This window comes from Mobula birostris, chromosome 1 (genome assembly GCF_030028105.1).
Source record: "Mobula birostris isolate sMobBir1 chromosome 1, sMobBir1.hap1, whole genome shotgun sequence".
Lineage (NCBI taxonomy): Eukaryota > Metazoa > Chordata > Chondrichthyes > Myliobatiformes > Myliobatidae > Mobula > Mobula birostris.
Genome location: NC_092370.1, coordinates 37,693,208 through 37,707,090, shown reverse-complemented (window position 1 = coordinate 37,707,090; position 13,883 = coordinate 37,693,208). Strand labels below are relative to the sequence as shown.

The window sequence follows — 13,883 nt, the reverse complement described above, 5'->3', positions numbered from 1 at the left end:
TTACAATGGTACAGAACCAGGATTTCCCACTCTCAGTGGCTGATTTCCATGCACTTGGAGCATCAGTGAATATTACATCATTGTTTAACCGAATACTGTTGCAAAAGTAACAATAAAAGTGATTGTTTGCCAATTTCCAAAGCAACTTTCTGAGGAGACCCCCTGTAATGAAACTTGCAGCTCAAGTTCTTAAGAACATAGAACATAGAACAGTACAGCACAGTACAGGCCCTTCGGCCCACATTATTGTGCCGACCCTCAAACCCTGCCTCCCATATAACTCCCCAACCTAAATTCCTCCATATACCTGTCTAGTAGTCTCTTAAATTTCACTAGTGTATCTGCCTCCACCACTGACTCAGGCAGTGTATTCCACACACCAACCACTCTCTGATTAAGTGATAGTGAAGCCTGATTACTGTGGGGAGATTACATGTAAGCAGTTTTATTTCCCAAGACTTGTTTGAATTTAGTAACATTTATAGGAGCTCATTCGTATATGGGTGTCCAGAAGTAGATACTTGTAATACCTGTGTATACTGTAATATTGATTCAAAGGCAACATACAAAATCAATGTAAAAATGAAAATTCTGAAAAAGATGTATGTTTGAATAAAATTACATTTATTATACTTGGCTTAATACAGATTGTTAAAAGCATTAATATGAGCCTAGATATTCTGTAGCAATGTGCCCTTTCCCATGCTATTGATGTGGCAGACTGAGATACACATCCATCCATTTTTGCACTTGAACACTCCATAAAAGCAGGAAAATTACCTTCTATTTTATACGGTAAATCCAGAACTTAGCCAGGTCCACAGCTTGGAAAGCATTTTGACAAAATTAATTAATATGGTTATAAAGTAAATCATAGGGAAAGACAAAGTGACTGAAGTTTTAGAAAGAAAAGTTTAAGATCAAACCCGATGCAGATCTTTAAAAGGATATTAAGAAAGGAGATCATGTGGACAAAATGACTTGAGAAAATCAGCGTGGATAACGCATTTCAGAGAATTCCTGCACATCTCAACACATCGGCTTCCCAAGATCAGATTGGAGGATTGTGTCCCAGCTAATCTCTTAGTAAAATTGGAAGTGGGCATGTTGGTGACAAATTTACTATTACCTTTAATTTTAAGCTTCCACAATCCTCCTCTCCCCATCACTATAGATTTGACCTCAACATACTTATTAATTAGGAGGGAAAGGCATTTGGTGATTACTGAAACAGCACATTGTATATTGTACTCCATTATGTAGACAAGATATATGCTGACTGTAGTTCCAATAGGTTAATAAAATATAATACAGGTCATAAAAGCCAATAAGCCATGTACAGTGTTGGATTAATGTGTTTGATTTTTCCTTGTATCTGACAGGAGATGAGCTACCTTGCAGCGTGCGCATTTCCCATGATAAGCAGGATAAGTTGCACGGCTGCTTAGAACATCTCTTTAGTCAGGTGAGTCACAACCAATACAAGCTACTTGCTAGTTACAGCTTTTAAAAAAATCTCTTTCGTAAATCGATGTTGACTCTGCCTGGTTCCTATCAATGGGGTATCATAGGTGCTCACTTGGTTGTGGTATTTCCCTAACCACTAATGTCAACCTAACAGGCCAGTAGTTCCCAGTGTTCTCTCTGCCATTCATAAACAGTGGAGTTACAATTGTACTTTCTAGAGCTACTAGTGATTGACCATGCTCAGTTCTAGATATGCTAGTGATGTTGATGTTTTTATTCAGGTGAGTGAAGGGGGTTAGAACACCACTAGTCACCACCCTCTAGGCAGAGAACACTCCCTCTACAACCAACATCTGGCTTCTATGGGCAAGACCTTTCCGAAATCACACAGCCAAGTTCCCCTGGATCACATGCCTACCGACTTTCTGAATGAGCCTACCTTGGGGACCTTATCAACCGCCTTATTAAATGCCATATACTACATATCCACTGCATTACCTCATCAATGTGCTTTGTCACATACTTGAAGAATTCAATCAGACTCATGAGACATGACCTTCCCCTCACAAGGCCATGCTGACAATGGGAGATCATGCTTCCATCTCCCACCAGCAACTTTGATGTGTGTTGCCTGACTATCTTTAATTGGACTATGCTTCTCTCAATCTTCTCTCTAAGAATGTTCTCCAATAACTTGCCACCACTTGAAGTAAGACTCTCTGGTCTATAATTCCCAAAGTTATCCCTACTTTATTTTTTTAAACAAAGGAATAACAGTTGGCACCCTCTATTCATCTGATACTACTCCTATGGCCAGTGAGAGCACAAAGATCATTGCCAAAGGTGCAGCAATGTCTTCCCTTGCTTCTCATAGTAACCTAAGGTATATCCCGTCTAGTCCCAGAGACTGTCTCCTAATGTTTTTCAAAAATTCTAGCACATTTTCTTTCCTAAAGTTGACGTGTTGTAGAATATCAGACTATTTTATGCTGATATTAAGGTCCCTCTCACTGGGGAATGCTGAATTACAGAAATTTTCTGCACAACCTAATTTGGGGGCTTTTGTGTAGGAGAAACTAGGACACAAATACAACAATTAATAGCAAAAGCTAAAGAACGTAGGTCCTCATTTCAATGGGTTTGAGTATAATACGTGGTAAATCTTATTGCAAATGTACAAGGCATGAGAGAGATTGGACCTAGAATAATGTGAACATTTCTGAATGCCCCTACTTAAGAAAAGATATCACCTAACTGGTCACAGAAGGTTCCCTGCTATCATCCTGGGTACTGAACAGTTGTCCTCACCAATTGTTATTGATGCACCATAGAAAGCATCCTATTTTGATGTATCAGGGATTGGTATGGCAAATACTCTGCATGAGACTGCAAGACGCTTTGGAGTGTTGTAAACACAGCTCAACACATCATAGAAAACAGCCTCCCCACGATGAATATATACATTTACACTTTTCTCTGCCTCGGTAAAGCAGCAAACATTATCAAAGACCTCCCTCCCCCCCCCCCCCCATCTAGACAATCTCTTTTCTCAACATCCTCATTGGGTAGAAGGTAAAAAGACCTGAAAGCACATACACAAGATTCAAAGACAGCTTCTATCCCACTGTTATAAGATTATTGAACGGTCCCCCAGTTCCAAAAATGGATAACTGGCCTCACAGTGGAAGTAAGACAATAAGGTACAAGAGACTTTGTATTTTATTGTCTACCTCCACTGCACTCTCTCTATAACATCCTATTCTGCATTTCTGTTACTGTTTTCCCTTGGACTACCTCAGTGCTATATGATGTGATGAAACAACATGAATAGCATGTCATTTCATCACAAACAGCAAATGTATGGATAGCATGCAAAACAAGTTCTTCATTGTACTTTGATACGTGTGACATTCATCATCATCATTATGTGCCATGTTGTATGATATGGATGATCATGTCTTCCATCTGTCTTCAATCTGTGAAGTTCTAATAAGCTCTTCAGAAACTTTTACCCGTCCATCCCTTGATGTAGCTCATGAATGTCATGTGCTGTCGAACACAACTTTTTCTTCCATCAATTTTTCCCATCGCTGCAAGATGTTCAAGCTTCTTTTTCCTCAGTATATGTCTTAAAAATTCCAGCTGCTATTTCCTGATTGATCGTATCAGCTCTCTTCTTATTCCAGTTTTTCACAACACTTTCTCGTTTGTTACTCTGTCCTTCCATGATATTTTCATCATTCTTTTCAAAAACCACATTTCTGCAGCATTAAGTTTTCCCTGATTTTGCTTTGATGTTGTCCAACATTCGCTTCCGTATGTTAGTGTGGAATGAATGTAACACCTCAGCTCTCTGAGTTTTGTACCCAGAGCAATTATGCTATTTTTATTATGCTGCTGAAACACTTGAACGTGCATTTAGCAATCCCAATCCTTCTTTTAATTTCAATAACTGCTTCCTAAGTAATTGAACTTCTATCTTTGTTCTCACTTCTGTATTTTTTCCTTCTTTGTGACAACCATACATTTGGTCTTCTTGCAGTTGATTGTCAATCCTCTCCTTGCACTTTCTTTGATGACTTTATCTGGTATTTCTTGGAGCTTCTCTTTAGAAGTAGCTATCAGGACTGTGTTGTCTGCATATCATAGGTTGTTCAAATTGTATCCACTAATTATCAGGTCTGGAATACTGCAAATTTCTCTTCTCGCTATACAGGTAGAATAGGTCGGACGAAAGGATACAATGGTGTCTGACTCCCCTCTTAATCTGGACAAAATTGCATGTCTCATTTTCAACTCTCATTCCTGTTTTTTGTTCTGAATGCAGATTTCTGATGATTCTGATATATTTCCCATCAATGTCCAAGAGCTGAATGATTTTTATAAATTTTTTAAGTCTCACCTTACCAAAAACTTTGGTATAATTGATGAAACATCAGTATAGGTCTTTCTGGACCTCTATGGAATGCTCACAAATCATTCTAAGACTGAAGATTGCATTTTGTGTTCCACTATCCTCAATGAAATTGCACTGCTCTTACGCGATCTCCAGTTTTGTGTTTTTTCTTGCTCTCTGCACGATGATTTGTAACAGGACTTTCACAACATGACTCATAAACTAATTGTGTGGTGTAACTCACATTCAATTGCTTGAGACTTTTTCAGCTGTGCAATGAATACTGATTTGCTCATTCCCTTGGGTATTTCCCTGCTAGCATATATTTCATTCAGCAAATCTGTCAACATTTCAATCCTGAAGTCTTCCAGCACTTGAATCATTTCAACAGCAATGCCATCCAGCCAAATTCTTTTTAACTTTCCCCACTGCTGCTTTAACTTCTGATTTCATAATCAGTGAGCCACCCATGTTGGTATTAAGTATTGGCTTCTCTCCTCTCGTATCTCTAAACAAGTCGGCAATGTATTCAGAACATCTAGTAAGGAAATCTGCTTTTTCCATGAGTATCAATCCATCTTTTGCCTTTAACCGCCCACTCGATGTACAAGAATTGGCACCAGTCAGTGCCTTCACCCACATGTACTTGTCACCAGAATTTTTCAGTTTTGCTACCCCTTCACATTCTCCTTTCATCCATTGTTCCTTTGCTTCCAGACATTTTCATTTGATTTCTTTGTTCAAAGTTTTATATTTGTAGCTGCTCTTTGGTGTGATTTTCTGTCTTTCTTTCATTAGATCCAGAAATTCACCTGTCATCCATTTTTTTTCTTCTTTACGTTTCTCTTTTACGGTATCACTTCATTGGACACATCACCACTGCCTTTTTAAATTTCAACCAGCTTGGATTCTCCACCATCAGAGCTTCAAATCTGTTCCTCACTGCTACAGTATATTTCATCTTCATGTCTGGATCTTTCAGACAAGCCAGGTCTAATTAGGAGGTATTAGAAGGGAGATGCAGTGGATGTTGTATATTTGGATTTTCAGAAGGCCTTTGACAAGGTGCCACACATGAGGCTACTTAACAAGATAAGAGCCCATGGAGTTACGGGAAAGTTGCATACATGGATAGAGCGTTGGCTGATTGGCAGGAAACAGAGAGTGGGAATAAAGGGATCCTATTCTGGTTGGCTGCCGGTTACCAGTGGTGCTCCACAGGGGTCCGTGTTGGGGCCGCTTCTTTTTACATTGTACATCAACGATTTAGATTATGGAATAGAGGGCTTTGTGGCTAAGTTTGCTGATGATACGAAGATAGGTGGAGGGGCCGGTAGTGCTGAGGAAATGGAGAGTCTGCAGAGAGACTTGGATAGATTGGAAGAATGGGCAAAGAAGTGGCAAATGAAGTACAATGTTGGAAAGTGTATGGTTATGCACTTTGGCAGAAGTAATAAACAGGCAGACTATTATTTAAATGGGGAAAGAATTCAAAGTTCTGAGATGCAACGGGACTTGGGAGTCCTTGCACAGGATGCCCTTAAGGTTAACCTCCAGGTTGAGTCAGTAGTGAAAAAGGCGAATGCAATGTTGGCATTCATTCCTAGAGGAATAGAGTATAGGAGCGGGGATGTGATGTTGAGGCTCTATAAGGTGCTGGTGAGACCTCACTTGGAGTACTGTGGGTGGTTTTGGTCTCCTTATTTAAGAAAGGATGTGCTGACGTTGGAGAGGGTACAGAGAAGATTCACTAGAATGATTCCGGGACTCAGAGGGTTAACGTATGAGGAATGTTTGTCTGCTCTTGGACTGTATTCCTTGGAGTTTCAAAGAATGAGGGGAGACCTCATAGAAACATTTCGAATGTTGAAAGGCATGGACAGAGTGGATGTGGCAAAGTTGTTTCCCATGATGGGGGAGTCTAGTATGAGAGGGCATGACTTAAGGATTGAAGGGTGTCCATTCAGAACAGAAACGTGAAGAAATTTTTTTAGCCAGAGGGTGGTGAATCTATGGAACTTGTTGCCACGGGCAGCAGTGGAGGCCAAGTCATTGGGTGTATTTAAGGCAGAGATTGATAGGTATCTGAGTAGCCAGGGCATCAAAGGTTGTGGTGAAAAGGCGGGGGAGTGGGACTAAATGGGAGAATGGATCAGCTCATGATAAAATGGCGGAGCAGACTTGATGGGCCAAATGGCTGACTTCTGCTCCTTTGCCTTATGGTCTTAAAGTCTTGTCTTATGGTCTACCCTGAGACATTTTTAACCATCTAAGTTTAACCTTCAGCTTGCATATCACTGGAACATGGCCACTTTCATAGTCCACTCCTGGATATGCCTTGCACTGTTGCATGGCATTCCTGAAATGCTTACTGATTGTGATTGTGATCTTCTGGGCTTCTCCAAGTTTACAACCTTCTTATGTGCTACTTGATGTGTTTATTATATGATAATTACGTGTGACATTAATGCACTAATTTACGTGCTTTTCAATGGAAAATTAAACAGGTTCCTACTGTTATGTTCTGTAATTTGAAAACATAAAACTAACTAAAATAAATGTATGGTGCCAGGAACAGTATGTCTTAGTTACATTTTTACTTTAGTGAGATGCGCATGTATCATGTGGTGGCGTGCTGATGTATTCCATTTACGTGCTTTTACATATAACCCGTAATGTATTATGTAAACAACAGAATGCGTAATCAAACTATATATTTACAATATTACTGAAATATTAAATGCTCCTGGCCTTCACATGTAGCTTAGTTACTAAGGCCAGCAGAACTGTTTTTACTGACAGGAGAAGGAGAAAAGGCTGGTTACTGGCACCTTAAAACCAGTCTGGGCTCTTCAGCCGTGGTTGGCAGTTCATCTAGGAGAAGGAAAAGTCTGATTTCAAACCTCCGCTGCTTTGCGGCTATACCAATTCATGGGGAAAGCTTCGGGAGTAAACCCCAAGGGAAAAGTCTGGAGCTGGAGTCCCTAAGGTAGTCTTACATTCAGAATCAGGATCACTGGCATGTGATGTGAAATTTGTTAACTTAGCTGCAGCAGTTCAATGCAATACATAATCTAGCAGAGAGAGAGAAAATAATAATAATAATAATAAATAAAATAAAACATAATAAATAAACAAGTAAATCAAGTATATTGAATAGATTATTTAAAAAATGTGCAAAAACAGAAATACTGTATACTAAAAAAAGTGAAGTAGTGTCCAAAGCTTCAAAGTCCATTTAGGAATCAGATGGCAGAGGGGAAGAAGCTGTTCCTGAATCGCTGAGTGTGTGCCTTCAGGCTTCTGTATCTCCTACCTGATGGTAACAGTGAGAAAAGGACATGCCCTGGGTGCTGGAGGTCTTTAATAATGGACGCTGCCTTTCTGAGGCACCGCTTCCCAAAGATCTCCTGGATACTTTGTAGGCTAGTACTCAAGATGGAGCCGACTAGATTTACAACCTTCTGCAGCTTCTTTTGGTCCTGTGCAGTAGCCCCTCCATACCAGACAGTGATGCAGCCTGTCAGAATGCTCTCCATGGTAAAACTATAGAAGTTTCTGAGTGTATTCGTTGACATGCCAAATCGCTTCAAACTCCTAATAAAGTATACCACTGTCTTGCCTTCTTTATGACTACATCAATATGCTAGGATCAGGTTAGATCCTCAGAGATCTTGACACCCAGGAATTTGGAGCTGCTCACACTCTCTACTTCTGATCCCTCTATGAGGATTGGTACATGTTCCTTCATCTTACCCTTCCTGAAATCCACAATCAGCTATTTCATTTTACTGACGTTGAGTTCCAGGTTGTTGCTGCGGCACCATTCCACTAGTTGGCAAATCTCACTCCTGTACGCCCGCTCGTCACCACCTGAGATTCTACCAACAATGGTTGTATCGTCAGCAAATTTACGGATGGTGTTTGGGCTATGCCTAGCCACACAGTCATGTGTATACAGAGAGTAGTGCAGTGGGCTAAGCACACACCCCTAAGGTGCGCCAGTGTTGATCGTCAGCGAAGAGGATATGATATCACCAATCCGCACAAACTGTGGTCTTCCGGTTAGGAAGTCGAGGATCCAATTACAGAGAATGGTACAGAGGCCCAGATTCTGCAACTTCTTAATTAGGATTGTGGGAATGATGGTATTAAATGCTGAGCTATAGTCGATGAACTGCATCCTGATGTAGGTGTTTGTGTTGTCCAGGTGGTCTAAAGCCGTGGGAAGAGCCATGGAGATTGCGACTGCCATTGACCTATTGTTCTCTTCTTTCTTTATCAATCTTTTTTATTGATTTAAAAGGAGCATAAATACAAACAAGAGGAGAATTATCTCATATATATATATCAATAACAATACAAACAGAAAGTGAAATAGGCATTAGCAAAATCATACGTAGTGTTAAGCTAGTATGCAGGATATAATAAAAAAGAAGACAGCTAATTCTCCTCTTACCAATTCATGGAGAGAAAAAAACTTTACATTTTTAAGTAAAGAAAAAAAAACCCACTACACTATACAAAAAAAAAGAGGAAAAAGGGACTGGGCAGTCCATTCTGAGGATACGACCAAAAAAAAAAGAAAGAAAGACTTTCTGATCAAATCTAAAACTTCAAAAAATATTGGAATAGTAATAAATCAAATCAAATGAAAATATTGAATAAAAGGTCAACAGATTTGCTCAAATTTAAAGGATGTATTAAATGTCTGACTTCTTATTTTCTCTAAACTTAAACAGGACATAATGGAGGGAAGCCAATAAAAGACAGTAGATGGATTAGAATCCTTCCACTTCAGTAAAATGGCTCTCCTAGCCAATAAAGTTGAAAAGGCTAGCATATGTTGAACGGAAACAGGAATATTTCCTGGTTCTGATGGGTAATCCCAAATATTGCCGTAAGTAAATTAGGTTGTAGGTCCAGATCCAAGACTTTTGATAACGTTTTAAAAACATCTCTCCAAAAATTGTCTAGCTTTATGCAAGATCAAAACGTATGAGTTAAAGTGGCCACCTCAATATTACATCTGTCACAAATAGGATTAATATTGGAAAAAATACGTGTTAGATTATCCTTTGACATATGGGCCTGATGCACCACCTTGAACTGTATCAAGGAATGACAGACACAAATAGACGAGTTATTACCCAAATGAAAAATTTTACTCCACTGATTATCTGACAATGACTCTTGAAATTCCAATTCCCAAACACGTTTAATTTTATTGTTAGATATCATTCGTAAATTCAATAGCTGTTTATAAATTATAGCTATCAACCCTTCTTGAAGTGGTTTAAGCTGAAAGAGAGCATCTGTCATATTAGGTGGATAAGCAGAAGGGTAATTTGGCAGCAAACCACGTAAAAAAATTCCTAAATTGTAAATATCTAAAAAAGTGTAGCCGTTGACCTGTTGTGACGATAAGCAAATTACACTGGGTCCAGGTCCTTGCTGAGGCAGGAGTTCAGTCTGGTCATGACCAACCTCTCAAAGCATTTCATCACTGTTGATGTGAGTGCTACTGGGCGATAGTCATTATTCTTCTTTGGCACTGGTATAATTTTTGCCTTTTTAAAGCAAGTGGGAACTTCTGCCCGTAGCAATGAGAGGTTGAAAATGTCCTTGAATACGCCCGCTAGTTGGCTGGCACAGGTTTTCAGAGCCTTTACAGGTTCTCCATCGGGACCTTCTGCCTTGTGAGGGTTCACTCTCTTTAAAATAGTCTAACATCGGCCTCTGAGACAGAGATCACAGGGTCATCAGGTGCAGCAGGTATCTTCACATCTGTAAATGTGTTCTCCCTTCTAAAGTGTGAATGGAAGCCATTGAGTTCATCTGGTAGTGAGGCATCGCTGCCATTCATACTATTGGGTTTTGCTTTGTAGGAAGTAAGGTCTCGCTGACCCTGCCAGAGTTGCCGTGCATCTGATATTGCCTCCAACCTCCTTCAAAATTGTTCCTTCACCCTTGAAGTAGCCCTCCCCAAATCATACCTGGTTTTCTGGTACAGGACTGGATTGCTTAATGTTGACGGGCAACTCCTGCAACGCTGCTGGTATCAAAGTGTATCAGTCTCTGCCATTCCTTTGAGTTCATCAGATGTGTGGAGAGGGGGAGCTTGCTACGTGGGCAGCAGCTTACTCTCCATATTGTACTGCCAAGGTTTGCATTTCTAGACAGCTAGGACGCAACATTAATGGCCAAGTCTGACCAATGGAGGTCACTACATTAAATGCACAACATTTCTCTTAGCTATAAATCCCAACTCAATATAGAATACAATTATTATATAGACATCCACAGCACAGTAAATCTTAAATTGTCCCATTCAGGCCGAAAGGTTTAATCACTGTGTCGGCTTTCTTACTTTTGTGGGATAACATCTTTCCTGACAAGGAGATCACTCTGCTTGTAGGTGAGACTTGTGGCTGTGAAGTAATCTCAGGTCCTGGGGCCTCCTCCATGATGGTTCTAGGAGTTGACTCTGGGACTGCAGAAAGTGGTTCTGACAGCTCTGGCCACCTTTCTTCTCTAACAATTGACTCTGCTCTCCACAACTGATTGATGTGGCGTCTCCAGATGATACCAAATGCAATCTCTACTGGTAACAAAAGTGGCCCAGTTCTGTGCTTAATCTTTCCAAGTACCCAAGTTTGATCACCTCTGTAGTCCCTCACCAGGACTGTTTGTCCAGGAGTGAAACATCAAATCTTCTTATTTGAGAGGCCCTCAATTTGTCTCAGCTCTTTGTCCAGCATACTCCTTCTGAGATTGGGTTTGAGCAGATCCAAGCATGTATGCAAGGAATGGCCCATGAAAATGTAATGCCCTGGTTCATATTCTTACTGTTATGCTGTATGTATTTTATTTTGGCAGTTCTGTAAGAGCAGCTTGTTTCAGCTTGTTTGAGTTACTGTTGAAGATAAGGGATGATGTGGAATGTGTGTCATCCACTTAGCGCAGTGGTCCCCAACCACCAGGCTACCGGGCCACGAGGAAGTGATATGATTTGGCGATATGAAATGGTATGAGTCAGCTGCACCTTTCCTCATTCCCTGTCACGCACTGTTGAACTTGAAATAACCTACCAAATCATACCAAATAACACATAAAACCTAAAATAACACTAACATATAGTAAAAGCAGGAATGATATGATAAATACACAGCCTATATAAAGTAGAAATAATGTATGTACAGTGTAGTTTCATTTAAGAGAATCGGGAAGATTAAGCCAAAACTGATTTGTAGGAAAAAAAATCAGCACGTACACGCATGTGCATGTCATGTATGTGCACGTCACGCATGTGCACACAGGTGCCCGCACAAGGCTTCATGGTCATGGTAGTCTTTCTCGGGGTAAACACAAGTGTCCCGTATTTGACTGCTACTTTTGTCCCTTATTTGGGAGTGACAAAGTTGGTAACCCTACCTGAACACCCCCCCGCCCCCCCCAATCCCCTGTTGGCTGGTCCACCGGAATATTGTCAATATTAAACCAGTCCGCGGAGCAAAAAAGGTTGGGGACCCCTGAATTAGCAGGAGGTTTTCTTGGTGAGGGACGGTCAGGTTGGTCATGGGCTTTTGTTCGGCGGGAGATGAAGAGCGAAGACGCTGGGGAGGACCAGTTGTAGCATACGATCTGGTGGGAGACCTGTTTGTTCAAGATGGATTGCGAGTGACATTTGGAACGTGGTTCATGCTGGCGAGGGCCCAGCTTATGAGTGACACAGAAGTTCAAGATGAGCTTTAACTTGTGTACATTTGACTGTTTCATTAGAATGGGCTCTTTTTGTTATTCTTTACCCTTTAGTTAGGTTAAGATTCATAAATGTAATTGCTTTAATCATATGCAGTGTACTGTCTGTCATTTCGTGGCACCAATTTGTAGCAGGATATCAAATTACACAGCATCCTCACAAACCGGGGTTTGGGGTGGGAGAGCGCCCCGATCTCACGAGTTTGGCAGGGTCAGAGGTTGTCTTCCCTAGACTTATGCAGCCAAGGAAACCAGGATGTTTCAAAAAGCATAGTTGATGGGTTGTTGGTTGTGGAGTGTGCTGCATTATGATATGCAGGGAGGAAATTGGTGAGCTTCTGATTCAGTGTTGGTGTTAAGTATTCTGCTGACGTTGCTTGCAGAGTGCATTCTTTAGATTCTGAATAAACCTTCTCACCAAGCCATTTGTAGCTGGCTGGTGCAGTACAGATGTAATATATCTTATTCCATTCTTTTTCAGGAGTAACTAAAACTGTTCACAGGCTAGGTGTTCTGGAACAGATCAACAATGTGTGAGGCTGTAGTGGAGGCCATTGGGAACACTTCTGGCCACTTCGTAGCTGCATCCACTACCACTAAGAAATTTGTGCCCAATCCACACGGATCCTCTGCCAGGCCAATGCTGGCCATTCCCAGGGATGCAGAGGTGCTGCTCTAGGCATGTCCTGGATGGGTTGGCATCTCAGCCAGTGCTTGGCAAGCTGCTCTGTCTGCTGATCGGTCCCAGGCCACCAGACAAAGCTCCAAGCCAACACTTTCATTTTGACCACACCTACATGACCAGCATGCAACTCCTCTAACACTTTAGCTTTCAGCTTGGATGGTACAAGAGGAGCAACTGGAGATCCTGCCACACATTCCAGCCATTTTGGGCAGCCATGTAGACCTGAGACACTGTGGGATTTTTCTGCTTTCCCTTTGGATCATGTCTGTTATAATATGGAGAATACACAAGAGGAGTGTCCTCTTTTGTAAACTTATCAGGTATTTCATTTTCCAAGGGTAAACGAGACAATCCATCAGCATTTCCATGATTAGCCATACTTTTGAGTTTGATCTTATAATTGTGTCTTCCAAGAAACAGAGCCCATCTCTGCATTCATGCTGTTAGTAGAACACCCCACAGTGGATTGAAAATGGACTCTAGTGGTTGATGATCAGTAATAAAAGTAAACTCTCTCCCATACAGTAATGTTACAGCAGTTTTATAGGACTCTGGTCAGACCCCACTTGGAGTACTGTGCTCAGTTCTGGTCACCTCACTACAGGAAGGATGTGGAAACCATAGAAAGGGTGCAGAGGAGATTTACAAGGATGTTGCCTGGATTGGGGAGCATGCCTTATGAGAATAGGTTGAGTGAACTTGGCCTTTTATCCTTGGATTGATGGAGGATGAGAGGTGATCTGACAGAGGTGTATAAGATGATGAGAGGCATTGATCATGTGGATAGTCAGAGACTCTTTCCCAGGTCTGAAATGGCTAACACGAGAGAGCACAGTTTTAAGGTGCTGGGAAGTAGGTACAGAGGAGATGTCAGGGGCAAGGTTTTACACAGAGGGTGGTGAGTGCGTGGAATGGGCTGCCAGTGATGGTGGTGGAGGCAGATTCGATAGGGTGTTTTAAGAGACTCCTGGATAGGTACATGGAGCTTAGAACAATAGAGGGCTATGGTCGGCACAACATAGTGGGCCGAAGGGCCTGTACTGTGCTGTACTATTCTATGTTCTATGTTTTCTA

The 13,883-nt window shown here is 41.1% G+C and overlaps 1 protein-coding gene across 4 annotated transcripts in view; it reads left to right on the top strand.

Moving 5' to 3' along the window:
- prex2 (phosphatidylinositol-3,4,5-trisphosphate-dependent Rac exchange factor 2) overlaps nt 1–13,883 on the top strand; it is a 407,250-nt gene that overhangs the window by 237,086 nt on the left and 156,281 nt on the right. For all 4 annotated transcript variants that reach the window (XM_072254160.1, XM_072254142.1, XM_072254151.1 and 1 more), the window contains one exon: nt 1,383–1,465. In XM_072254160.1, coding sequence (XP_072110261.1) covers nt 1,383–1,465 — 83 coding nt within the window. The remainder of the gene's footprint in view (nt 1–1,382; nt 1,466–13,883) is intronic.